This window comes from Symphalangus syndactylus, chromosome 11, assembly GCF_028878055.3.
Source record: "Symphalangus syndactylus isolate Jambi chromosome 11, NHGRI_mSymSyn1-v2.1_pri, whole genome shotgun sequence".
In the NCBI taxonomy this organism is placed as follows: Eukaryota; Metazoa; Chordata; class Mammalia; order Primates; family Hylobatidae; genus Symphalangus; species Symphalangus syndactylus.
Window position 1 is genome coordinate 71,898,672 of NC_072433.2, and position 27,898 is coordinate 71,926,569.

At 36.3% G+C, this 27,898-nt stretch overlaps 1 protein-coding gene and 1 long non-coding RNA gene across 3 annotated transcripts in view; one reads left to right on the top strand and one right to left on the bottom strand.

The window, feature by feature from the left end:
- Positions 1-25,710, bottom strand: part of EDIL3 (EGF like repeats and discoidin domains 3) — a 447,895-nt gene extending 422,185 nt beyond the window's left edge. The window contains exon 1 of one of the 2 annotated variants that reach the window (XM_055233274.2): positions 25,101-25,710. In XM_055233274.2, coding sequence (XP_055089249.1) covers positions 25,101-25,167 — 67 coding nt within the window. In that variant the 5' untranslated portion in view covers positions 25,168-25,710. The remainder of the gene's footprint in view (positions 1-25,100) is intronic. The other variant, XM_055233273.2, reaches the window with a different exon arrangement.
- Positions 25,711-25,954: 244 nt separating this feature from the next.
- Positions 25,955-27,898, top strand: part of LOC129457784 (uncharacterized) — a 107,517-nt gene continuing 105,573 nt past the window's right edge. The window contains exon 1 of the long non-coding RNA XR_008649370.2: positions 25,955-26,585. This is a non-coding gene — a long non-coding RNA (uncharacterized lncRNA). The remainder of the gene's footprint in view (positions 26,586-27,898) is intronic.

Below are 27,898 nucleotides of genomic sequence, written 5' to 3' on the forward strand. Positions count from 1 at the left end.
TAAGATAGTTTAAATATGTGGAGTAAAATGTTTTAAATGAATCTTTTATTTGATTAAAACATTACCACACGTATCTACCTATATAGCATTGTCATAAATTGTGCAAAACAGGTATATTCAATACAGCAAGAATTTTGGATAAATGTCATCTCTAGTGCCCAAATTTGCCCATTTGGTCAGATAAGTATTTAACTAGATAAATGATTTATTACAACATATTACTAATATTAAATGTACAAGCACAAATAATATTTGTAAAATATGCAATTTTATTCTGAAATAAACACAAGACTTAAATTTTAACAGTTTGGTCCTCTAATGGCTTACATGATTCATGCATGACTGCAATTTTAAATGGGTTGGGAATCCCGACAACCTGTAAATTGAAAAATAAATTTGCCCTCTGATGGTTAAATTGTAAAATCTCTAAAGACTGAAAAGATTGACTTTTAGACTAGCTAGAATTGACTTGAAACTAAGGGAATCTATTACTATATCTAAAGAAAGAATGTTCCAATCAAAATGTTTTGGTGGACGAACAGGATGAGGAAATGGGGTTATTCAGCCATTAAAGCACCAAAATCTGAAAAGTAGAAAGACTAACCATGGCACTGCCCAGACAAAGCACTATCTGAGAGAACAGGAACTGCAGCACAGTCTATGGGGCAGGTGTGGCCAACTGCAGTCAGACCATTTTAGCTTCCTACCATTCGACATTCAACTCACGCAACTAAATTCCTCTTTTCCGATTCTATGAATGAATTCACTAGAATTCTCATGTCTCTTTTCATATCCTTAAAGATTATAATGACCATTATGGAATTAAAAATCTATATTCTCATATCATACTTTTTGAATTATGTATCCCTGGGAGTTCACACCTAGGATGTGAATCTGTTCTCAGTACACTGACCAAACCATGTTTCTATGACTTAAAGATTAAACTACTACTACCACACTCAGACTACTACCGAGTGGGAGCAGCTCAAAACCAGTGGATAAGGAGAGTTGAAGATTTGAAGGAGAGTGGTTAAAGAAAGGGGAAAAATTATGTTTGCTGAATAGAAGGGTAGGGGAAGGTGGGAGGAAAGTTAACAGAGGAGAAAAGGAGAGATTTTATGAGGTCAAAGAACAGGTATTTCAGCAGTCACTGAGTAATTCAATCTAATTGCTTTCCAACAGTTTGGGCCTTATAGAAATATGTGAGAAAATATAGGAACAACCTTTTTGTACAGCCTACCCTGAGTTCAGTTAATTCAGTCAGAATGTAGATCATTTACTTAAATACTGAAGTTTGACAAATTAAAGGCCAAGGTGTTTGAATCCTGGAAATACATTCAATGCCCCCCAAAACATCTGTTAATAAAAAGTTAGTAGACAAACTGAATGCCCTTTTCAATCATTTCCTATTAGATTAGTAAATAAAGAATAAGTAATGCCATCACTCGTGAAGGTTATCACCTCCAGCATGGTAATTACCGAAATGAAAACTGGAGTAAACACGGAAAGGAAAACAGACCTGGGAAAATATCAAGGTAGAACCTGGTATAGAGCCAAGAAATCTTATCACAGATTGGCATGGCAAAAAGTGGTCCTTTAGGAAATTTTGATTTCATTTCACTCTAATCATATGTGATATATCCAAACTGAGGAGAGAGTGGGCATAAATATATTGCTAGTATTGGCATCTCAAGCAGAAAGAATGCAAATATCATTTCCAATAATCCAAGCAAGTGTTTAATTATCTTACAAAATGACCAAAAAATGTTTTCGAAGAATGTCTTATAATTATATAACAAAATTCTTCTGGGGATATTTTTTCTTAAAATGTTCTAGACACCATATAACATATTAAATATTTTTCCATGTGCTAAAAAGGTGCTAGCAATGAGTAGCTCAGAAACATATGTCTTGCCTGTTCCCTAAATCACTTATCCACCTGCCTAAGTTGATTCTGCAAGTGAGCGTTAATAAAAAAAAGACAGACAAGCGATGGTTGTGATGATGATTCTTGCTTTACCTATTTAAAAGTAAATCTCATTAGTTTAGATTTGCTTCAAGTGTGAACAAAAATGGAATCAGTCTAAACAAAAAGATTCTGATGATACCACCATTCTAGGTTAAGGCCATCACAACACACAGACACACACACACACACACACCTCAAATTTCTAAAGCAAGATGAATGTCTTGCTATACAATGTTTTCTTGCCCTGTGAACCTGACTATTCAATAAAAATCTGGGAATAACTATAACTATCAATATTTTTATAAATAGAAGAGGCACTTATTTATGCAAAATGATTAAAGTGCAACCCTTACTTCAAAAAGAATATGATGATCATAGGTACTCTAATTTTTTTGGATTCCATTAACTATTGCCCATTCTTTAAAATATTCTATTATTTTAGCTTTTAACAGGTTAGAATGCTATAAATCTGTTTATTTTTCTGGAAACCTGAATATCTTACTATATTTATTTTAGTTTGTAAATGTCATTATTTGAAATTTTGACATTTTTCTTATACTATTATCTAGTGTGTTATAAAAATATTAATAAAAATTTCTGGGAATTCAATTGGTCTATCAAGTATACCGTATAAACAAAGTACTTTTGTTAGCACTGTGAGGCACACCAAAGTGCTGAACAATCTACATCCTTTATAACTTACTTTGTGTTTTAAAACAAAGTAATGTATGAGTAAAGAGACAACCAATGTGATAATGCTTTATATTTTATAAAAGAACCAACCGATCATCTAAACATAATAGTCTAATTACCCAAAATGCAAGCCATAAATACTCTTTGACTACACATGAGTTTTCTGCATGTGGCTTCATAGATGCAGTCTGAGTAACAATAACAAGTTTATGCAGATACATAATAAAATGAACTTAATGTAGAATACATATAAGCCAACTTCCCAAAAGAGCAGTAATGTCAAAGAAACCCAGTTTTAATTATAAACATATATTAACAGGTTTCCTAAAGTGGCTTCCACTTTAACTTCTGGAATAGCAAATTTAAAAGATATAACAATATCTTTTGCTTTGTTACACACCTTTGTTATTACTCCAACAAAAGAAAGAACAGTGTGTAAATTCCTGGAATACAACCAAATGAGTCATCTATTCAATTTGCTTTAATTTGCTTTTGTAGGAGAGTCAGGGAACTATTAAACCATGTGAATAAGGCTTACATTTTTAAATTGTATCTTCCTCATTGTCAGTATCTTTCTAAGATTTTCTGAATCTAATAAAATGGCTGATTCATGCTACATTGCATAAATATAAAGTTCTCCTATTAATTAGTATGGACTGATGGTTTATATTCCTAATATGTCCAAACGACTTCAATATCATTTTTATAATGCAATTACATATTAAAATACATACTTTCACATTGAAAATGCCAACATAAACAAACCTGAGAAGCCCTTTTTAAAGCTGATATGTTCCAGTTGCCTGGGCTTATATTCGAGGCTTTGTGCATAGTAATTGACTGCACAAACAATTCATCGTGGAAGAGTTCTTCATGCCTCTTATTATCCCCAAATCAATTGACATAATTTATAACATATTCTCAATTAAAGTTAAATCAGAAACCTGAAACCTCCAACTCTAGATTGGTTTACTATGTAGCTGTTATCAGTAGTAACATTTTAAATATTTCAAAAGATACTCTTGAATTATGGGAAATACAAAACAAAATAAATAACTTGCTTAGAAATAATAAAAAAATAGTTTAAGATGATCTATGTCACTTCCCAAAGAACAGACAAAAATTATTTCAGCAACAATTTTATGTTTTTGTTTTTCTGTTTGTAAATTTGACTTCCAAATGCATTTATTTTTTGATAGCAATGAGTATGTAACCTATATTACTAACTGAAGAGGTAATTTAATATATTAATTCTAATTTATTAAAGTATATACCTTTATAATCAAGTATTAATAACTTTTGTATAAATATATATTTACAATTCCTAGAGGGAAAATCTCAATAATGTCATTGCATTTTGGGTTGAAATCTTAGTTAATTCTTGTATTGAAAGGTATAACCAAAAAATTGCTAATTCAGGCTGAGGCAGGTCGATCAGGAGGTCAAGAGATTGAGATCATCATGGCCAACATGGTGAAACCCCCGTCTCTACTAAAAATACAAAAATTAGCTGTGGTGTGTGCCTGCAGTCCCAGCTACTCGGGAGGCTGAGGCAGGAGAATCGCTTGAACTCGGGAAGTGGAGGTTGCAGTGAGCCGAGATCGCGCTACTGCACTCTAGCCTGGTGACTGAGTGAGACTCTGTCAAAAAAAAAAAAAAAAAAAAAAGCTAATTCAAAAATAAGTTATAGTCCATATATGATTTTGAAATTGAGCTTTTTAGAAACAAAATCAAACATGTTTTTCTAGAAACAATTCCATAATATTGGCTAAAATATTTTAAATAGTGCAACTGATATTGTATTAAAGGAAATTTAAGTTAATGTCATTTTTGTGGACTGGCATTGGAACCAGAAAAAGTTGAAATTTTGGGTCACAGAAACATAGCAAGAGATAAGATGCCTTATTCTTTTAGAGGTGACAACTTTTTCATGATGGTGAGTGACTAATTTAACTTCTTAGCTGTCTAAATTTGTATGGACAAAAATTAATTTTCTAAGCCAACAACTTCTAGATCTCAACTGGAGGTGAAAAAAATTGGAGAAATCAAGGAAATATGGGGACATCAGATATAAATATACTCATTTTAATATATAGGCACTGTTCATATTTTGATCATCACTTGGGTTCTCACAAATCACTGACTATATATCAGATTTGTCATCAATTCTTACTGTGCTTCTGTTCATTTTCAAAATAATTGTCATCAAGACTTTTCATGACATCTTAATATGTACAGTAAAATATACAAACACAACCAAGGGAAGATTATAGAAGAAGTGAAATTGTCACTACATCCAATTTTGCCTGATTCTATAAAGGTATAAAAGACAAATTAAGATTTTGAAGCTACAACCAAAAACAGACAATGTAAGGCAGTTTTCAGGTACTGAAATCATTTCCTGTATATTGCTTCATTTTTATTTTGATCATTACATATGCCAAAAAGACAAGTAGTGGAGAAGCTACGGTCTCTATTTTTGCCAAATAAGGGAATTGAGGCTTGGAATTCAGAATTTGTCCAGTCACAAGGCAAGTACTTGTTACAGCCAGAATTGTCTTTTGATACCTAAACGGATTCATATCGCTTTGGAAATTGTTACACAGATATATACTACAGATGCAGAGTTATACAAACCTATACCTACATGAGATTGTGTATATAAACAATTGCAGTAGGTAGCATTCAGCTCTCCATGATCTTCATCTCTTGATATTATACCCATTAAATATGTCACATTACATGGCAAAAGGGATTTAGCAGATACAGTTAAGACTCCTAATCGGCTGACCTTAAAATGAGAAGATAATCTTAAATCTGCACATTTCAATTGTTCTTTTATGGAGCCATTTATATAGTACCCCAAAGAATTTTTAAATTATGACTTTATTTAAAAATAATTAATATATTATATATAATGATAAATCTCACACTATGTAAATTTCACATGGAATCCTGCAACAGGTTAATTTTAGTTATAAATATTGTTACCTTGGAAATAGATACGAATTGATACAAATTGGCCTAGCAATTTTCTACCCCGAACCTTTAATATCTATTTTTTAATTCATCCAAACCACTTAATTAATCTTATATATATTTTTGGTCTCTTCTTTGGGAAACCATAGAGTGTTATACCAATCCTTAAAACATGTTTGTATATTTATGTCTTATATTTAACTTAAATATCTTCTCTTAATGGAAAGTATTGGGTTTGGGGGGATTGTTGCTGTTTGCTTGTTTTGAGAGGAGGAGGTAGCAAAAATAAATTACTGAAAATGCAAACAATTATTGTACATTAAAATCTTAAGTGCAATATGCCCTTATTTCTTATTCATTTTTGAGGTATAGATGATATTTAAATAAATTTGAACTGCTAAAAGATAGGAAGTAGTAAAGAGTTTCCTAAATACTAAGTACTGAACACAGAAACAACCAGTCATGAACTAGCAGATTATAAAAAACATTCATGCTCATGGCCACCTTCATTTTAAAATCTAGTTCTGTTGCATAGAAACTTAGCTCTAAAACAAGAACATATTCCAATTATTTTTCATTTTAACATCCGGAGTTCCACCTTTAAAAAATCTTCCTTTTATACCATATTTACAATTAAGACCTCTAAAGCAAAATGTAAAATAAAAACAACCTTAGGTATTTTAGTAGTTTCTGTTATAAGTTATAAATCAAGACACAACTTACAGTCTATCTTCAGAATGGAAAGTAAGCACATCTAGGTGGAAAGAGTAAAAAGAAAGCAAAGACCACCTGGTGACTTAGGAGACAGTAATTAATATTCTATTACAGTCAAGTACTCCCCAAATGCAATAATTTAAAGTCAGAAACATAATAAAAACATATATCATATCAATTCTAGGATTGCTAACCTTTGCCGATCAGTGAATTTTTCAGAACATTCCAGGTTCCTATACCTTGCCTATACCATTCTCTTTTGGATTGTGTCTCAGAATAACTGTCCCCTTTTAACAGCAAGACCACAATTAAGAAAATAATAATACCAGACATTTATTGAAGACCTGTATTGTGCCAGCATTTGTAAGCACATTACATGGGTTATATCTTTTAATCTCTACAACAGCTCTATTAGATTGCTATTGCTTTATTCACACTCAAGGAATGAGGAAACAGGCTACATATATAACCTCTAAAAGGTTTCAGGGCAAATAAATGTTTCATCCAGGATCCAATTCCTAGTCTATCTGATTAGAAAAATCTTTCTCTTAATCAATACAATACACCAATATGCCAGAAAGTTACAGCTCAAAGACTGAGGTTGTTTGATAGGTATTTCACCAAAAAGTAAAAAATTATATAAAATAAAGAAAAACAACAGTTTATTAACCGATTCTTTTTCTAAAATCAGAATGTGTACCAAGCATTGTGCTACAGCACCGTACACTGTTGCCACCAGCACCACCACCACCACCACCGTCACCGTCATCATAATCATCATGATCATCATCATATCCATCATGGGCCACAGATATGGTTCTATGCACTTAACCTCTATTAAACCCTCAAAATAACCTTACAAGTCAGGCCCTATTATTATCCCCATTTTATACATAAGAAAACCAATGTTAGTAATCTGTTGAAGCAGAAAATGTGACTCTTGAAACCTAGGAGGTTTACTTTGTGTAATGCTTACTTCTTTAATTCATAATTACCATACTCTATGTAGATTTCTGTAATCTGTTTTGTACATTTTTCTTTCACATTATTCTAGAAATATGTAACTCTCTATGAACATTTTAATGGTACATATAATATGTGCTAATAAATTTTAAAATATTGTTAAAATGTTCTATTGTATCAGAAATGATAAATTATCAAAAACGGAAAGGGGGTAACAAGAAAGTATTCCACTAATTATGAAAGACTCTAGAAACAGTATTCACAAAAGTACCCACCAAACAGATTAGACTGCTAGTAGGTTAGTTATTTCAAAACTTAAGGAACAGAAAACTCATGTAGTATTTAAAATGTTTCAGGGAAGAAAAGCTCCCCAAGTAATTCTATCCATCTGGCATTTTTTCCAATACCAAGTTTAATAAAGTTAGCATAACATGTCATTTATGAAAATAGATGCAAATGTCCCAACAAAAATATTAGCAAATTACATTCAGATATATTTTAAATAATTATCCACAATGGCAAAAACATATAACAAAATACAATAGTTAAAACCAAGTACTACTGGCACACAAATAGAGAAGCAGCTTAATAAATAAGTCCCTGAAAAGATGCAAATTATATCATAGCATTTAGTGTATAATACATGTTTCTTTTTCTAACAGTTGTTTTAAGTCATGTGGGGAAGCACAGATAACCATTTGGTAGGAAAAACAAATAGCATTTCTTATACACTTAAATATAATGCCAATAGCAGAAATCATAAGGGGAAACACAAGCATATTTTATAAAATAAATCTTTTAAATTTAATGACTTTTTTTTTTTTTTTTTTTTTTTTTGAGACAGGGTCTTGCTCTGTCACTTCCCAAGCTGGAATGCAGTGCTGTGATCACAGCTCATTGCAGCCAACTTTAACAACTTTTAACAAACATAATAAGTGCAATATAAAGGCAAATAAAATGTGAGAAAACATATTTGCAATAACTCACTTCCTTAATATTTTTGAGCAATGAGACTGAATCTCAGCACTCAATATAATCTGAGCTAGGAGCGGTGGCTCATGCCTGTAATCCCAGCACTTTGGGAGGCTGAGGCAGGAGGATAACTTATGGTCAGGAGTACAAGACTAGCCTGGCCAACATGGTGAAACCCTGTTTCTACCAAGAATACAAAAAATTAGCTGGGCATGGTGGCGCATGCCTATAATCTCAGCTACTTGGGAGGCTGAGACAGGCGAATCGCTTGAATCCAGGAGGCAGATGTTTCAGTGAGCCGAGATGGCTCCAGTGCACTCCAGCCCTAGATGATGGAGCGAGACTCTGTCTAAAAATTCCTACCCCATCCTTTCAACCAACTAGATAATTTGCTTGTTTATTTTCTGTTTCTCTCCATTACAATATAAGCTCTATGTGAGAAAAGATTTTCAGCTTTTTGATCGTTGTCATTTTAGCACTCAAAACACTTCTTACATCTGTCTATCTGAGCTTAATAAAATGTTGTTGAATAAGTACAACTATAAGGTAAAAAGATTCCTGGAAGATTCTGAAGTAAGAAGCACCAAGAATCTGCCTCCCTACCTAGGCAACAATTGCACTGGTAGAATTTGTCTGATGTAATGATTTTGAAACTCTGGAATCTTCTGAGGGGTTGAAACTTTCAGAGGATGGTTTTTTACAAAAAAATTAAAAAGACCATCCTAAGACCATATGAAATCTTGAAAAAGAAGAACCAATCTGGAGGACTCACACTTCCTTATTTTAAAACTTACTGCAATGCTACAGTAATCAAAACAGTGTGGTCTGACATGAACAGAGACATAGAAACAAATGGAATAGAATAGAAAGCTCAGAAATAAAAGTTTCATGTATATGGTGAGAGGATTTTTGACAAGCGTGCCAAAGCCATTTGATATGGATTGTCAATGGGGAAAGGACAGGTTCTTCAACAAATGTTGCTGGTAGAACTGAATATCCATATATAAAAGAATGAAGTTGAGCACTTACCTACATCGTATACAAAAATGAACTCAAAATAGATCAAATCTAAATCTAAGACCTAAAACTTCAAAACTCTGAGAAGTTTGTCTCAGGTTTAATTAATTAGGGTAAAAATTTCACAACATTAGATTTGGCAATGATTTCTTTAATATGACACGAAAGGCACAGGCAACAAAAAGGAAAAATAAGCAAATTGGACTTATAAACATTAAAAAGTTTTGTATATCCAAATACACTACCATAGAATAAAAAGGCAACCCACGGAATGAGAAAAAAAAATTTGCAAAACACATCTGATAAGGAATTAATATCCAGAATATATAGAGAACTTTAAAACTTAACAACAACAAAAACAACTTGATTCAAAAATGGGCAAAGGAATAGATGTTTTCCCATAGAAGATATACAAATGGCCAATAAACACATGAAAAGATTCTCAACATCACTAATAGTTGGGAAAATGCAAGTCAAAACTAAAATGAGATACCATTTTACAGCAATTAAGATGGCTACTAAAAAAATAAAAATAAAAACCTAAAAAGCATAAAATAAAAAGTGTTGTAGAGTATGTGCACTCTTGGTGGGGATGTAGACTGCTATAGCTGCTGTGAAAAACAGTATGAAAGTTCCTCCAAAAATTAAAAATAGAATTACCATAGAATCCAGCAACTACATTTCTGGGTATATAACAAAGGAATTGAAAACAGACTCTGAAAGGGATACTTGTGAAGCCATGTTCATAGCAGCATTATTCACAACAGCAAAAACTTAGAATATATATGTATATATAATATATAAAAACATATATACACATATACACACATAAATACACATATACATATAAATATACACACACAACATATGCATACATATATACATACATACCATAAAGGAATAGTATACTATTTTGCCTTAAAAAGGAAGGACAACACAACATACACATACATACGTATATAAACAAAAGAATTCTATTTTGCCTTAAAAGGGAAGAACAGTCTAACATATGCTACAAAACAAATGAACCTTGAAGACATTATGCTAAGTGAAATAAGCCAGTCTCACAAATAAGGTATGATTCCACTTACATGAGGTACTTAGAGACTTAGAGTCACCAAAATCACAGAAACAGAAAGTAAGATGGTGGCTGTCAGGGGCTGGGAAGAGGGAGAAATGGGGAATTATTGTTTAATGAGTATGGATGGGGTTTCTGCATTACAAGATAAAAAGAATTATGGAGATGATGGTCATAATGATTGCACAACATTATAAATGTATTTAATATCACTAAACTGTACACCTAAAAACATGACTGACATAGTAAATTTCATGTTATGTGCATTTTACCATAATAATTAAATTGAAAATTAAACCCCCAAACCCTGTATGATATGATCCATTTTATGGTTAAACATATACTTAAAGATATTTATCTAAACAAGTCTCAAAGTACAGACACCAATATGTCACCATTATACCTTTTCATCAATGAGTGTATACTTGCTTATAGGTTTCAACATAATTGAAATTTTAAAACAAAGACTAGAAATTAACTGCCTTTCCTCAAACCAACAACGATAATTGCCAAAGGCTTTTTCTTATCACATAAACAGGAGCAAAGTATTAGATTTTACAGTTTTAATTTTATACACCTTTTTCCATTCTATACCTTTTTAGAAAGATATGTCTATTTTAGACTTTTCAGACTAGAAGTGGAAATCACACAATTACCAGGGTCTCAAACATATAAATTGTTTTAGAACTATTGAGGCATTTAAGAAAGGTAGAAATACAGTTGCCTAAAGGGGAATAAACAGCAGTTTGCAGTGACATACAGATTGTCATTACACAAACAACTCTAAACAGAGCTGTTTAGAAGGTTCTCAGCTCCTAGGCAGACACAGTTCCCAGGTGTTGTCTCTTACCCTCTGCCAAGTACTTCTGCTTTGAGCAGGTGTGACTGCATGGTGGGAGGAGGGAAAGAAGTTATGCTTGGAGGAAAGTTATTGCTGGTGGAGCTGATGGGAGTAACTGTCAGGGCGCTGGGGCAATTAGTAGATCAGAGGGCTACCTGCAGCTCCTCCATATGATAATTAAAAACTCCACTAAGTCCTTTTTTTTTGTTGCACATACTTTTCCTGTCAAACCTGGATAATAAAATAAATAAATAAAATAAAAGTTTACTGTCTAGCTCCCATATAGTATTAAAAATATTTTATTGTAATTTGGTAACCACAGATAAAACCTGAATCTTCCTTTTAAACTGTTTATAAATTAGACAGCTATGGAAACAGTAAGTCATTTATTCAGCTCTTAGAGTTTGCCACTACTAAAGTATTTATTGCTTTTTAATAATGTATCATTTGTACCATGATTCACAAGTCAATGCATCAGTGCATCAAGTAGATAACAATTTATTAAATAACTTAATGGGTCTATCAAAGGAACACATTTTTAACGATAAAAAGATGTATATACCAGCAGAGTTGTTTTTCATGCATGCATGCATAAATTCAGAAAATAAATATTAATTGAGTGCCTACTATATGAAAGGTACCACATTTGGAGCTGGATATACATTAAGTAACAGAGATATTCTTCCTGCCTTCATCAAGCTTACAGTCTATTGGAAATAAGATAAAAAATAAATTAGCAAATAAATGATTATACTATAATTTTTGAAAAGTGTTATAATATATTTAATAATGGTACAGTGATAGAATAATAACATGGAAATATGATGTGTATGTATGTGTGTGTTTGAGTTACTTGGATAAGACGACCAGAGAGAGATTCTCCCAGGCTGTGCAGTTCAAGCTGAGGGATGAGTTAGAAACAGAAAATCTGCAACATATAGAAGGAGATACATATATATAAAAAGTATATATATATATATATATAAAGTATATATATAAAAAGTATATATATATATAGAGAGAGAGAGAGAGAAAGAGAGAGAGAGAAATGATAATTTTGAGAAGATCATGAATACTTAAAGACCCCCCCCACCAATATGAAATAAAAAAGCTAAGGGCAGAAATTTGTGTGTTGCATTATTATTTAGCACAAATGTACATGATACAAAATAACAGTAAATAGCATAATAATATTATGTGTAAGAAATGAAGTTAGGTTACTCCATATCTATGAGGGGAAAGCATATCTTATATAATAGTAGTAATAATTATACTAAATGAAGAGTGAAAAAAATAAGTAAAATTCTAGTGAAGGCAAATGCATCATAAAATTATGAAAAATAATATATATTCTATCTAAATATCATTTGAAAATGTGCAGCTTGACAGAAAAAATTAACTAGCAAAACAATAAATTAAACAATAAACCATTACTTCCTATCTTCTTATTCATTCCCTGTAGAACCCCAATTTAACCTTTCAGTCCCACCACGATCTATGGATCCCATCGCTTTTTGATAGTACTCATTTTATTAGTGCCAGAGATGGGAAAAGAACTTTAGAAATTATCTTAGTTTGAGATTTAATGTCAATTTAAAGATTAAAAATTCAGAATGTAGCTTCAAAAATTAAAAAATACAGACTAATGTATGTGGCAGTATTTTAGGGAAGCACATCCTTGGAATTCTCTGTTGAGTTTTTGGCAAGCCTGTTGAATGAATATGTAGGCTACTTGGATGGATTCCAAATGAAACAACTAAAATGATGAAAGGAATGGCTTACAAGGACAGATTAAATGAAAAAATATGTACGACTTCAGCATGTCAGAAACTAAAAAAGAAACATTATGGTTTACCAATATTTGAAACATGTAAATTTGAGGAAAAACAAGAACTTTGTGTACAAGGTACACAATTATGAGTATATTAAAAGGATAGATGAAACTATTCCCCTGGTAATGTTAATTGTTTTACAGTGAGAACATTTGCACAAATGACCCACGAATGGGCAAGAATTAAAACCGCCAAGCAGACATATTCAACATTCCTAGTAACCTAAACTATGCAGACCTCAAAATACATAGAGGGCCATCTGAACAAGATAAAGTAGGTCAGGGAACAACTGCAGAAATCTTCCTATCCCCCAGCTGTGTTTTAAATTTAGAAGGAATTCTTCCGTGGATTTGGGGCTTTTCTCTGTAAGTGTGCTACAGTGAAAAGATTCCTCGATTTGGATCTATAAGACCTGGTTTTGAGTGCTGATTACTTATTCTATTCTCAGTCCATATCCTCATCTGTCACCAGGGATAACAAAAACCCCTCAGGTTGTTGTGGGTTTTAAAAGAGCTGTTTCTATGAACACATATTATATGTACTTAAAAGCATTGCTTTTGGTGAGATATATCAATTATTATTAAGATTGTAATGTGTCAAAAGCTATAGGATGAAGACTGTCAAAGAGAATAATGCCTGAGACTAGGCAATTACCTATCTGTCCTCTGCTTAGAGTAAATCGGCTCTCCTCCAGGACACTGCTTACCTTGCAACCCTCTTAACTGGATACTGTTTCTCCTCATATAACTTCGGGTCTGAACATGTGGTAGCAGCTCCTTTGCTGCTCCAGGCCACGTCCAGAACATTTTCCCTCCTCTCTCTCTAAAAATGCCCAGTTTTAATTTCATGTCATCTTTGCTCCTCTACCATTCCTTAGTATAAGTACTCCTGATCTCTGAACTACACCCCCTCATTCCTTAAAGATTTCTGTTTTTGGTTTGCTGTCATCCTCCCCATCTCTTGGGGCACAAGATTTTGTGATTTTAATAACCACAAAGATGATTTTTCCAACACCTGGCCATTCGGTGCCAATTTTCTTCCAATCATCATGTCTTCTACCCTCCCTGAAACATAACTTCTATAGCCATACTCTCATGTTTATAATTACCAAAATTTTAATTACATTGGAATTATTACGATGCCTCCAAAATCTTTTTCCTCCAACCATCACTTCCTGTCTTCTTATTCATTCCCTTTAAAACCCAATTCAACCTTTCAGCCCTAGCAGAATCTATAGATGCCATCACTTTTTGATAGTACTAATTTTCTTAGTGCCAGAGATGGAAAAAAGACTTTAGAAATTATCTTAGTTCAAGATTTCGTAAAGCAAAAATGGTGAAATCATCCAGATAAAGCAAAAATGGGTGTAATCAACAGAGAAATTTGTAAGTGGGTAAATACTTCTGGAAATGCATAACCACAGCGACCAGGTTGGGAAAAACATGTAAGAAGGATTAGAAATTACAGTACTGACCAAGAGTAGGGTCAGTAGGAATGAAGGGTGAGGAAAGGTAAAAGCTAGAAAATTCTGGTAAGAGACAGAAACTCTGAGAAATTTAAAATACTGGTAGCTGAGTAATTGCATGTGATGCGAAAATCTAATAAATAGCATTGCCAGTAGGCACTTAAAAATAGAGATGGGAATCATTAATGTTGGGATCTTCCAGGAAGTTTAATATCAGAATGTTAAAAGGGCTACAAGCTCATATGTAAAAGTTTTTAAGGGGATGAATGATGGAGAAGAAACAAGGTTCTGAAGCCACAGAGGAAGTAAAGCATGTTATGAAGGTTAGTAATGGGCTCCAAAGGGGAAAGAAAGTGTTATGTGCTAATGGAAAGAAAGAAAGTGTTAATGTTGAGAAGCAATTTGAAATAGTTTTTGAAAAAGCAAGCAGTATGCCAACCTCTCCTTTTCATCTCGAGTCCAAGAACTGGAAAAAAAAAAAAAAGCACAACTATAATTACCTCAAGTAAAGTAGTACAGGAGAAAAGAGTAAAAAATAAGTTGGAATCAGAACATACAGATTCAAATTGAAACGACTCACTCCTTGAATTCCAGGTCATACGACTTTTTTGAATCTCAAGTCCTTATCTGTTAAATTAGATTAAGAATATGTTCTCTGCTTATGTTCCCTAAAGTAGAAATGTTTCCTAAAGTGGAAAATACTTATGTTTCCTAAAGTGGAAAATGCTTATGAAATTTTAACCACTGTTTTATTATTTTGGGGGAATAAATATAATAATGCATGTGGAGGTAAATTTCAACAGTTAAACAATTTACAGATATACTAAGGAAGAAAATGACGAGGATGAGCTCATGTTAGATGGCATATGATATGGTTTGGCTCTGTGTCCCCACCCAAATATTATCCTGAATTGCAATCCCCACGTGTTGAGTGAGGGACCTGTAATCCCCAAGTGTCCAGGGAGGGAGGTGACTGAATCATGGGGGTGGTTTCCCCCGTGCTGTCTTGAATAGTGAGTAAGTTCTCAGGAGATTAGATGGTTTTATAAGTGTTTGGAAGTTCCTCCTTCCCTATTCTCTCTCTTGCTGCCATGTGAAGAAGGTCCTTGCTTCCCCTTCGGCTTCCACCATGATTGTAAATTCCTGAGGCCTCTCCAGCCATGTGGAACTGTGAGTCAATTAAACCTCCTTCCTTTATAAATTACCCAGTCTCAGGTATTTCTTTTCTTTTTTTTTTTTTTTTTGATACGGAGTCTCTCTCTGTCACCAGGCTGGAGTGCAGTGGCATGATCTCAGCTCACTGCAACCTCCGCCTCCCAGGTTGAAGCAATTCTGCTGCCTCAGCCTCCTGAGTAGCTGGGACTACGGGCACACACCACCACACCCAGCTAATTTTTGTATTTTTAGTAGAGAAAGGGTTTCATCATGTTGGCCAGGATGGTCTCGATCTCTTGACCTCGTGATCCGCCCACTTCGGTCTCCCAAAGTGCTGGAATTACAGGCGTGCGCCACTGCACCCGGCCTTCAAGTATTTCTTTATAGCAGTGTGAAAATGGAATAATACAGCATAATTCTCATTGTTTTGTAAAATACTTAAAATTAATCCAGTTTGAGGGTTTTTTTAAAAAAATAAACCATATTTTGGTTGAATAATTCTTCACATAAACCAGAAAAAAAAATGTTCTAATTGATGTGGTTTGAGACTATTTGGTGCTTTTGTTTGGCTAAAACTTCTTAATGGGGTTATGTGGAAATAAAATTAAATGAGGATGAGATGTAAGGCAAATTAAATATCTTCATTACACTAGGAGAAATAAAAACCTTGTTAAGCTCTAAAGTCACTTCGCACTATATGATGTATCTGAAAATTACAGAGAAAGCATGCTTCTACACATCACATTGAACAGCAATGAAATCCTAGAAAATTAAATCAAAAAATTGTGCTGAAATCAAACTAAATGGCAAGATTTAAAGAAAATGATTTTAAACCACTTCTCAAGTGCTCATCTTCTTTCCGTCTTCACTATTCTTACCAGTGATGCATTCTAACACATTAACACTTTCTGACCAAGTGAATGAGCATACTCCTTTATTCCTGAATGTGAAAAAAAGAACTTTACACTTTACCAACCTAAATTTGAAAATTTTAAATTATTGTCCCAAGAGAATAATTTAATCCTTCTAAAATAACTACTAGTTAAATTATGGTTAGATATAATGTGTGTGTTTTACAAATAATAAAATCATTTAACAAAATATCTCCATGATATACAAGATGTGTCACTCATTGAGACAGAGCATCGTCTAATAGTTAAGAGGGCAAGCTCTAGATCTTAATTTTAACATGCTACTTAGTAGCTCTATGATCTTGGGAAGTTATTTAACCACTCTATATCTCCATTTTCTCATTTATATTTCAATAATAATAGCACATGCCTCAATAGTTTTGAGAATTAAAGATGATAATTAGAATAGTGGAACACATAGTATGCAGTCAATACATGTTAGACTTGAAAGAAATTAGAAAGAATGTACCTTGTTAACTTATGTAAGACTCTTAATGCTGACATGATGGTGGTCCCTAAGTAATGAAAAGAAAGTGAAAAAAATAAAAACACAGAATGATGCCTGAAAAATTACTGTTTCTAGGCAAAAATCAAATTTAGTCAGAAATGTCAGAACCTTGCACCTAAAAAAGGGAACAATCACTAAGAAGCAGCTTTTCTTTTAATTGAAGGTTCATTACAAACACAGTTAGGTACTTTATATCCTGCCTGCACTTGAATATTATATTATCAACCATGCTCTTGCAGGAGTGTTGAGAAATGTTTTCAAAGTAGGCTCATTCTACAACACACATTATAAGGAATAGTTATGTAAGAAAGTGAGAAACACAGCTTTTAAAGTTCCTGAAACTGACCTATTTTTATATATAAGAGACATACTGCTGTTTAAAATGTGCAAGTACTTTTACAGGCAAACCGATGGGGGTGGGTAGCTACATTCAATTCAATATATATTAAGTGTCTGCTTGGGTCTTCTTGTTTGTTTTGCCTGGTACTATTCTAAGTCCTAGCTCAGTAGGAAGCACAAAACATGAAACAAGAACTTGGCATATAAACATTAAAGCACCGTGAATGGTAATTTGGTTTTTGTTTGTCTGTAAACAACATTCCAGAAAAGTTAGCGTTTATAATACGGAATTTAAACTATAGAAAGATAAATAAACAGAAAAAATAGCATAGTTAAAATTAAAGTTCATATAGTATTTGGAAAGAAAATGTGATAAAAAGAGTGCAGCAGAGGTCGGGCGCGGTGGCTCACACCTGTAATCCCAGCACTTTGGGAGGCCGAGGTGGGTGGATCACGAGGTCAGGAGATTGAGACCACCCTGGCTAACACGGTGAAACCCCGTCTCTACTAAAAATACAAAAAATTAGCCGGGTCTGGTGGCAGGCGCCTGTAGTCCCAGCTATTCGGAGGCTGAGGCAGGAGAATGGCGTGAACCTGGGAGCTTGCAGTGAGCCGAGATGGCGCCATTGCACTCCAGCCTGGGCGATAGAGCGAGACTGTCTCAAAAAAAAAAAAAAAAAAAAAAAAAAGAGTGCAGCAGAGATGTGAGCACAGACCTAAGGCTCAGGCCTGTAGGTGGGAGACTGCCCTATATTACAGAGAGGGATTTGTCCATTTATTTCAAATAAAAAATATTCTCCAATGTTTCCACTCAATTGTTTTGGACTTTCCTGATTGTGTCATGAGCCCATTTCATCCTGACTGACCTCAAATAATCCCCAGAATCAGTAAAATCGAAATGGTTCCCCTGACTTAAAGTACAAGAGGGGATTTAAAGGATTATTTTGCATTCCCAAAGTATACCACTTTGTTAAATACCAAGCACAAACCTTAAAGAATGCATGGTGGCCTAACCCCATTTAGAGATTATCATCTTCAAATCAAGCATATATCATCTAACGAGAGATTAAAACCTTGGTCTTCCCATTTATGAAATATTATATCATATTAAATTATTTTAAGAGGTCAATCATTTTGATACAAACCTGTTTTAGAAAAGAGAAAAGGCAAAGCTAAGTCAATCTTCTTTCTCCATAGTAACAATCACATTCAAAAGTGCTTTAGTGCTTAAAAAGCCGTCACCTAAATTCTTATACTTAAATCCTCCATTCTAAGTCACACACTATAAATCTGAACAATTCCTACACAGTTACTATCACTATAATAATGCATACTTTAAAACAAAATAGCAGCATATTTTCTAAAATATAACCAAATAATTGCAGGGCATTTTATCTACATTGTAAGCATACTTTGTAAAAAAGTCTACTTCTTTTTTACAAAATTGAGTTTTGTGTCTTCTAAAACTTTATTACCTTAGAAAAAAATAACTTAAAAATACCAACATTTTATTTGACACAATGGGAAAAGAAGTCTTAAATAAGTACATTGTTCAGATATCTAGCTATTTCACCATTAAGCAGGTTTTCAAGCTTAAACATTTTTGACCAAACCTTTTTTTTTTTTTAATAATGTGTACATTTCACTGCATTTGCACTCAAAAAATGTTGGACATCTTGCAATGAGGCTTTCTCTAGGTTGCAAAACCAGCATTAGCACCAGTTATTGCATTCTCTTATATGGTGATACACTTACCACCCCCCACCCCAAACCCCCCCAAATGCATGTACCCAGTTTTTTTGTACTGCAAAGTACCACTGCTTTTACATATACTATTCAAGTCTCCTCTTTGTCTAAAAGTTGGCATGTTTACTGCTCTGATTAAGCCTGACCTATTACCTCATATGCTTTTCACTTTCTGGATTCAGTTTATAGAGGGCCCAGAAACTTGAAAGCCAAGAGAAATAAGCTTTTCTATGATACATGATCTAAGACCTAACTATGACATCTATTTTTGCGGTCAGAAGTTTCTGATTCTTTCTCCTAGGTTCTCAGCTATGTGATATGTGGATGAAGCTTCAAGGCAAGTGGCTTCTCCACAAGTGAAGTGGATATAAATTACTGTATACTTGATAGCTTTAGGCGGGATGGTGTGATCAAATCAAGGTGTAAAATCTTGAGTGGCTCCATGATTTAGATCCCAATTTATTTCCACTTATGTTTTAAACTTCAGGTTTGGTAGGCAGAGGTTTGACATTATCATCTTCCTTTTCTTTCCTCACAAAAAGATAAGTTACAGGTTTCACAATGTTTCAAAGGTTTGCAATCTTTTAATAATGATGACAAAATATCATTATCAATTTTACAGTAGATGTTGTGTCCTATTTGCCTTATACCAAGGAAATGAGGGAGGAGGGGAGAGGAGGAGAAAGAGATGGAATAAAGGAGAGAGAAATTTTTATCTTAGGAGAACTCTGACACAGAAAGAATGCCACTGGAAACCGACTGTTTAGCACAATGTCAGTGACTGTATAGAAAAAGCTCCTTAAAAGGGTGTAATGGTGAATCTGTAACATAGTTTTGAGGGCTACATCAGCAGATGCTGGAACTAAAAGTTATCAGTTAAAGGTCAAGTGAAATCAAAATAAATTAGTTCAAGTCCCTGACAGCAGTTGATGCAGAGGAGTCACATATATAGAAATTAATAACTGGCTTAAATGGGGTATAACAAAGCTTTATTTATCATGACATTTGTCTCTTTTGGCCACATGACTTGTTTTATGTAGAATCTTGCAAGATCTAAAAAACGTACACTTTACCATAATGACAAAAAGAGTAAATAAAAGCATTCATCTCTTTCTAGTGCAGTAGATGCATAGGAATAAATAGTTGAGTGTATATGTCTGTGTAAATCAATATAACAGAATTGCTATTTAGGAAACTTATAGTTCAAATGAAGAATAAGCTTAGAAAGCATGGTATAAATTTCATTAATAATTGTTTTACTACAAACACCTCATAGTTCTCTGTGTTTTTCCTTGGAAGGTACTTAGAAGACTCCCTCTAAAGTAATAGTTCAACCTAAGTGTGCACTTGAATGTCTGTGTTTCCAAGTTAAAATCCTATAGTAGAAGGATTCTACCTTACAATGCCCTCTTGTTTTCTTCCTCAGGGAAGTGCTGAAAACTAACTAATAACACTAGTTTCGTAGAGAGTAGAAAGTTACTTTATGTGGATCTGCAGATTCACATTTATGACTTTACTTCTTTTATTTTTCCTTTTATTTTTTTTTTCCTTTAAAAGATCTTCGTTGATTATCCTGACACCTGCTGGTGAGGGCACAGTTGATTCTAGTCTACTTTTCCCTTCAACAGCTTGCTCAAATCAAAGATTTTTAGGGGTATTTTCAGTGACAAGTGATAATACATTCAGTTTAAGTATTCATAGTACTTAAATTCCTGCTGTATCACATAGGAAACCATGAGAAACATTTTAATAATTACTTCACATTGGCAGCCATTTGACTCTGTCTATAAATACATGTTTGCTTTGATTAAGCAAACAACATTATAATCATTACATGGACTGTGATAAAAATAAAGAAATCATTTTAGAGGAATATTTATATAGTCTATAACTATAAAACATCTAAGGAAGATGCTAAGCGTCTTCCTTAAAACACAGAGAAGAACTGAATAATAGGAATGGCTTAGCTTTGGTTTTCTGCTTTTTAAAATAATAATGTTAATTTTCAACCTACTTAGCAAATATAAAGTAAAGATTAACCATGATAGAAGCCATAACACTAAACACATATTTGCAAAATTTGCTATTTTTTACTCAGTATCTAAATGTTATGACTTACTTCAGACTTGAACTGAGTTCTGAAGTCTGCACTTTCTTTGGCAGAGACACAATGAACCTATTACATCTTAATCTTACTCAAAGCTATCACACCTGCAAGTGTGTGCAGTAAACAACAAATATCAGAATTACTTTTTTAGGCTTCAAGAAACTCTCAAAGGAAGCAACTTTTAAAAATTATACACAAATGACAACATATACAGTTCATCCCATTATGCAAAATCCTTCAAAAATGAAAAGTTTTACCTAATTAAGACTTTGTCTTGAAATTAATAAAATTAATAGCTGGTACTACTAATTTAACTCTAAAAACTATCAAGCTTATATTTTTAATGGTATTGAGTAACCATGCTACTTTATTTTAGTCATGTATATCTTATTCCTTCCCTTTACATTGCTATAATTTTATGAGAAGAAAAAAATCACATGTATCTAGAGAGAAAAGCAAACTTTATTAAATATTTACTTAAAATACCCTAGATTTTGAATACATGATTTATATGAACGTTGATGTCAATATAGTTGAGAAAATTATAACATAGTTTTAATTTAGAAAAGCGTTCAGAAATACATTTGCCTAGTTTTGAAGATTTTTGCAACTTCAAGATTAAAGCAGGAAAGACCATCTCAATTTTTTCCTGATTTTTTTAAATTATTGTAAGTCTTTTCCCAAAACCATATACATTTAAAACAAATACATTTTAATTCTAAGGAAACATTTCAGGAAAAATCAGAAAAACATTTTCAGAACCAGAGGAAAAAATTGTGTGTTGTATCACCACAGTGGCCAAAATATGGCATTATTGTTAAACTTTCACATGAGAATACTTTTTCACTTAATTCTTATTTTAATTTGATATTTCAGAATTATTTTTGTATGTTTTACCTTGACTCTGAAGTTAGCATTTATTTTTAAAGTGTAAAATTTAATGGTCAGGTAAATTAGGCAATGAAGACATCAATATGTAATAATAATATAATAAGATAAAAGAAACTCCTTATTTCTGTATAAATATAACTATACTAATCATAAAAGGTTAGTGTTGTTATCTGGAGTGAGACTGTTCAGGTATTAATTTATTCTCATGTAAAATTAACTAAAAATCGCCATTGATTAAAAAAAGAAAATGCAAATGCCAATGATTCATAGTATTTAGGACATGTCTAGACATTTTTAGACAGTGCCATTTGCTTAAAGACTTCAGGCACAAACTGCAGGCACAGAGACAGATTGCATAAGATGTCACGTGCTTGCTGCAACTGTATGCATGTTATTGAATTTTTTAGAGCAACCCATACCATGAATAATTTAATAGTTAATAAAATATTCAATCTGACTGATCTATTGGTTTATTTTTAAAATAACGACGACTAATAAAAGGAGTTACATATCCTTATCAAATCCCAGGCATTAATGCAAGTAAATTGCAACCCATACGTAGGGAAAACACCAATTTCTAAGAGACAAGAGATTAATGATTGGGGGCAGGAAGGAGTGCAAGGAAAATTCTGTGTTAGCACTGGCTTCAATAAGTTTGCCTGAAGTTCAATTGTTTGGAGCTGTTACGGAAGCTGTACTCTGCCTTCTGCAGAGGTGAGGGAGAAAAAATTAGAGAAGTGCAAGTTTTAACAGAAAAGGCTAATGCAAAATGGCCTATTTCTTTTTCCTAAAGCCTTTCCCCGTCCTCACAGGCTAGCTGCGGGAAAAAGGGAAAAATCTCCTGAAGAATATGGAGTATCCAGCTTCCCGAGCATTGTTTAAGAGAACCAGGATGGAGAGTCCAGGCAACATCTCCGTGGTTGGCTTGTCTGGCGGAGTAAGCTGTGCCCTCGGTGCGAGTATCTTCAGGAGACAGAGCTCCTGGCTGCAGCCAGCCGGGACTTGCCGCGCCCCGGGGCTCCCGCAATCAGACCCAGCCAGGCAAGCGCGGCCACATAGACTAGACGCAGTATCTTCTCCTCCACCCCTCGCCGCCCTCCACCTCGGAGCGGGGACGTACGGCGGTGGCGGTGACACAATGCGTGTGAGTGGGTGAGTGTGTTTTCGTGTTTGGGGTGGAAACGTAGGCGGGGAAGAGAAGGAGGCGAGGGGAGTGCCTGCAGTCCTTCCCCCTTCCCTTCCTGCTAAGAGATCAAAGTGCAGAGGAAATCCAGACGGGAAATGAAAGAAAGGAAAAACAGCAGCCGTGGAAGCACTCTCTTTTTTATATCTCTGGAGACTCGGCCGAGCAACTACTGGAACCATTACCATTTCTTAACCTTTAGTGGAGTGGCTGCCTCTGCCTAATAACTAGAAGGGCACTTTGTAAACGCAGGCGAGGCACACACCTACACACACGCCTACACGCTGGGGGAAAATAGCCACATTCTGGGGGAAGGAGGGAGGCCCAGGCAAGGCGCGGCCATGGATCTCTACTGCCAGAACTGCGAGGGCATCTGGCCAGCAACACCCGGCTTCTTGGGCGAACAGTCGCCCAAGAGTCCACAATTTTCTTGTGACTCAAATAGATGGATAGGTGCATGGATGGATGGTGCAGAATATTCATACTCTGTCTAATCTCAAGTGGATTGGAGTCGACGCATTTTTAAATCCATCTACCTTTTTTAGAGGCACAGCATTTAAAACCGCGTAATTCACTCAGCTCTCCACTTGAAGCTGCCTGCAGAGGATTCTATTACCCGCGGATCCCTCATAAGGGGCCGCCCGCATCTGTGAGCGCAAAGTGGCACAGCTCCCCCACGCACAGCTCCCACTCGCCTCCCCACACACTCTGCTGCCCCCGCTGCCCTTTTCCGGCGACACCTTCAGCCCCAGCCGGCGGCGAGACCCAGGTCAGGACAAGCGTTTGTATGGACAAGCTGCACCTCGCAGGCGACCTGGAAGTCGCCTAAACTACTTAGCAGGACACTCGTCGAAGTCCTGCGTTTTCTTTTAAATGCTTTTTTTCTTTTTAATTTAATTTAATTTTTATTTTTGTGTTTTTATTTTTTCGTGCAATTCACAGAAGGCATGACCCTACAAGCTCTTACAACTTTTCCGCTCCTGGGCGGGGACGCGAGGGGTGGCTTGCCCCGCACTATTCCCTATTACCAAGAGTTAACACTGGTACCCGGAGGGGGTGCGCAGCTAAGCTCCAGGCCCCTGGGGTCAGACTAGGAGAGGCGGGTTCCTGGGGGTTGCTGTAATCCATGCTGCGCGTCTGGGATGGGGAGGCAGGAGAAAGCTGAAGTGACCTGTCAGACTCCTCTACACCTCACCCGCGGCCAAAACGCCCAGCGCCGGGTCTGGGTTTGCGAATGGCTCAGCCCAGGCCCTGCGCCAGAGCACCGCACCCGGGGGCGGACGGCCCCGCAGCTCCCCAGCCTCTTCCCGCATCAACTAGCTGACGCCCGGGCGCACTGGATTCCCCCACTCCCGCCCCCACGAAAGCCCTGCCTGGCGTCTGCAGTCAGCATCGCCTGCACTGCCTAGGGAGGGTTTGCGCCGAGACCCAGTGACCGAGTGAGCCACGGAGTCGCTGGTCCTGGGGACGTTGTCTTCTACCGCTCCCCACCGTCCTCCTCTTTCCTGTATTTCACCCCGGTACCCCGCACCCTTCTCCCAGCTCGGCCCCGCGCACTCTGCTCAGACTTTGCAAGCACTTTCTCGGGGCACCCAAGACTCGACGCCTCCTCCGCGCCGCCAGCGGCGCTCTCCACCCTCGGCACGCCCGGGGGACCGCCTCCGGCCCCCTGCGCAGCGTTTCCCAGGGGACTCCCAGCCCATCCCTCACCCAGAGGGCCGGGTCCCGACGCCTCACCTTTGCCGAACTGGGGGACACCGAGGCTAAGCCCGACCAAGAGCCAGACGGCTACCGAGCGCTTCATGATCCCGTCTCCCGGACGTGACCCCGGCTGGTCAGGGGTCGTCGCAGAGGTCAGTGTAGCCGAAGAGGCACCGCAGGGCAGCAGCAGACTCCGCCCCTACTAAAGAATTCAAGAAGACGTTCTCTTTCCGCAGCGCTTTCTTAAATTCTTGGAGAGGGCGAGAGTGGTGACTAAAGAGAGGAACCTTTCCTCCCTTTTTGCCTGCGCTCCGGCGCGCGGAGGTGGGTGAGCTCCGGGGGGCCGCCGGCGGGCCGCCGGCGGGCTCAGCCCTTCGCTGAGGGTGGGTCCCGGCAGAGGCGCGGCGGGCGGGGCGCGGGCTTCCGCGGCCGCCCCAGGTCTCCTGCGCGGGCAGGCAGACCCACCGGCAGACGGGCGGACGGGGCGCTGGGCTCTCGCTGTTCTCCGCGCCGCGGCTGCGGGGCTTCTGACTTGGAGAACAATGAAGCGTGAGCTGGAGGGGAGCGAGCGGGCCGCCGGGAGCGCACTGTGTACAAACAGAGGCGGCGTGCGTGTGAGTCTGAGCCTGGCAGGCGCGCTCCCCACTCCCCCGGCGCCCGCCCGCCCTCCGCCCGCCCTCTTATTCACTCCCCGGGTCTCCCCCTCCTCTCTCTCTCTTTTCCTCTCTCTCTCTCTCTCTTTTGCTCTCTCTCTCTTTCCTCCCTCCTCCCCTCCTCTTTCAGCTCCTTCTGCTGTAAGAGAAAAGGGAAACAACTGCAGCCACACCCTAGCACCTAGCACCTGCCACTACCTCTGAAGTTCCTGAATTGCCTGTACCTTCTCCGCACATGCTGGAGACTGTGGGGTTAAGAGCTGCACCCTTGCTGCCTGGGAGTCCCTTGGATTCCAGCATTGACTTTATAATTAACCACTTTAAGGATTCCCCTGAACTTCCTTTCTCAGTATAACCAGGAAAAGAAGTTAAGAGATTTTGAAAAGTGACTCTTGGGGCACAAAACTGCATGAGAGACAGAACCCTGCAAAGTGAATTGCCCCGTATTTCTCAGGAACTGCAACGTAGTCAGCAACCAGACTCTAATCAGCTAAGACAGGGCTCTGCTGTTCTGTCTACATTTTAGTTAGCTCCAGGGCTGGGGAGAGAGGGTTGTGGGCTCATCTGTTCACGAGGGCAAAAGGGTGGAAGTGAGTAGGAGACATGCATCTCGTTAAGCAGGACATCTGTTTCAGAGAAGTGGGGCGAGTTTGGGAACTGTGCAAGAACATAAAGGCAAGGAAGACTCCTGAAGCATCGCTAAGGTGGATCAAATTTTCTTTCTATCCGCCAAAATAAATGGACTGGTTTTTGCAGTGGAAGTGATTGAACCAAAAATACAGCTCATGGCTTACAATTGTGCTTTCTTCTCTGTTTTTCGGTTGGAATGATTGCTTACTGTACATGGATCCAATTCCAGCAGTTACAGGTACCAAAATGAAACAGGGCTTCTTTTTTCTTTCTTTTTTTTTTCTTTCTTTCTTTTTTTTTTTTTTTTTTTTTTTTTTTTTTTTTTTTTTTGTCTCGTAGAGAGGGAGGTAGGGAGAGAGACAGAAACACAGAGCTAGAGAAATTGAAAGAGAAATATTCTCGAAGGCAAAGAGTTGAAAGGTGAATCTACTAAGAAAAGAATAACAGTGCAATTAGCCATGGAACTATATCTCCATCTGCCTCCTTGAGTCCTTTAAACTTCAATTTCTACCTTCCTTTTGAAACTTTAAGTGAAATGAAGAATGCGAGGTGAATGGAACCGTAATGCTGAATACTGCTAGGGAGGGTTAAAGATATTGTATCACTGACAAACAACAACGGAAAAAAGAAAAAAAGAACACCTTTCAGAAAGGGTTTGTTCAGATCTCACAATTGGTGGGAGGGTTAAAACACATTTTTTTAAAAATCACCTTGCTAAAAGAATGAGAGAGATTCATTTATTTACTGTCTATTTATATGCCTAAAGTCACAGATGTTAGAATAAGACAGTATTGTCCAGAGTTGTAGCAAAGATGTTTCAAGCAATCAAATTCTAATTTTCTGGTGCATCATCATTACTTCCTTTTGAAAGTATGTTTTCAGTCACCCTGTGGCATGTTCATCCTAAAATACACTTTAACTTTTGAAATGAGATGTCTGATATTAGTTTTAGGTATTATTTCTAAAGGATAGTACTAAATCCTAAAAATGTAAAGTTGGAAACCAGTCTCTCTGTGATGCGATATTTAAGGGAAAAAAGTGTGTTAATAATTTTGTGTAGTTTTCTATTTTCTTCCCTGTTTATTTCCACTTTTTTGATAGTATTTGACCTTAATGAGCATATTAAGAAGTTAAATTATTTTTGCCAACAGTGTGTGTTTCTAAACATGTATCTTTCTTTTAATTTAAAGAAGGATTTTTAAAAACTCTAGTGGGCATAAAAGTACATTACAATGCACATTCTATGCCCAAATACTTGGTGCGGGGACAGTAAATGACATTCTGTATTACCTAATAGACAACTTACGAAAGATGTTGCCAGTTTAATATCCCTACTTTCTCAAGTCTCATTTCCAATCAAAAATTGATAGTCTTAAATCCTTAGCTCCATATTCATAATCATCCCGTCTTTTCTAACCACTTATTGATAATGATCATCTATCAATAAGCCTTTCATTTTGAAGATTCTAGGCACTTTACCTAGTTTACCTTGATAGGACTTATTTCACTCTTACTGCACTCACACATAGCCTCTTCAGAAGTGGAATATAA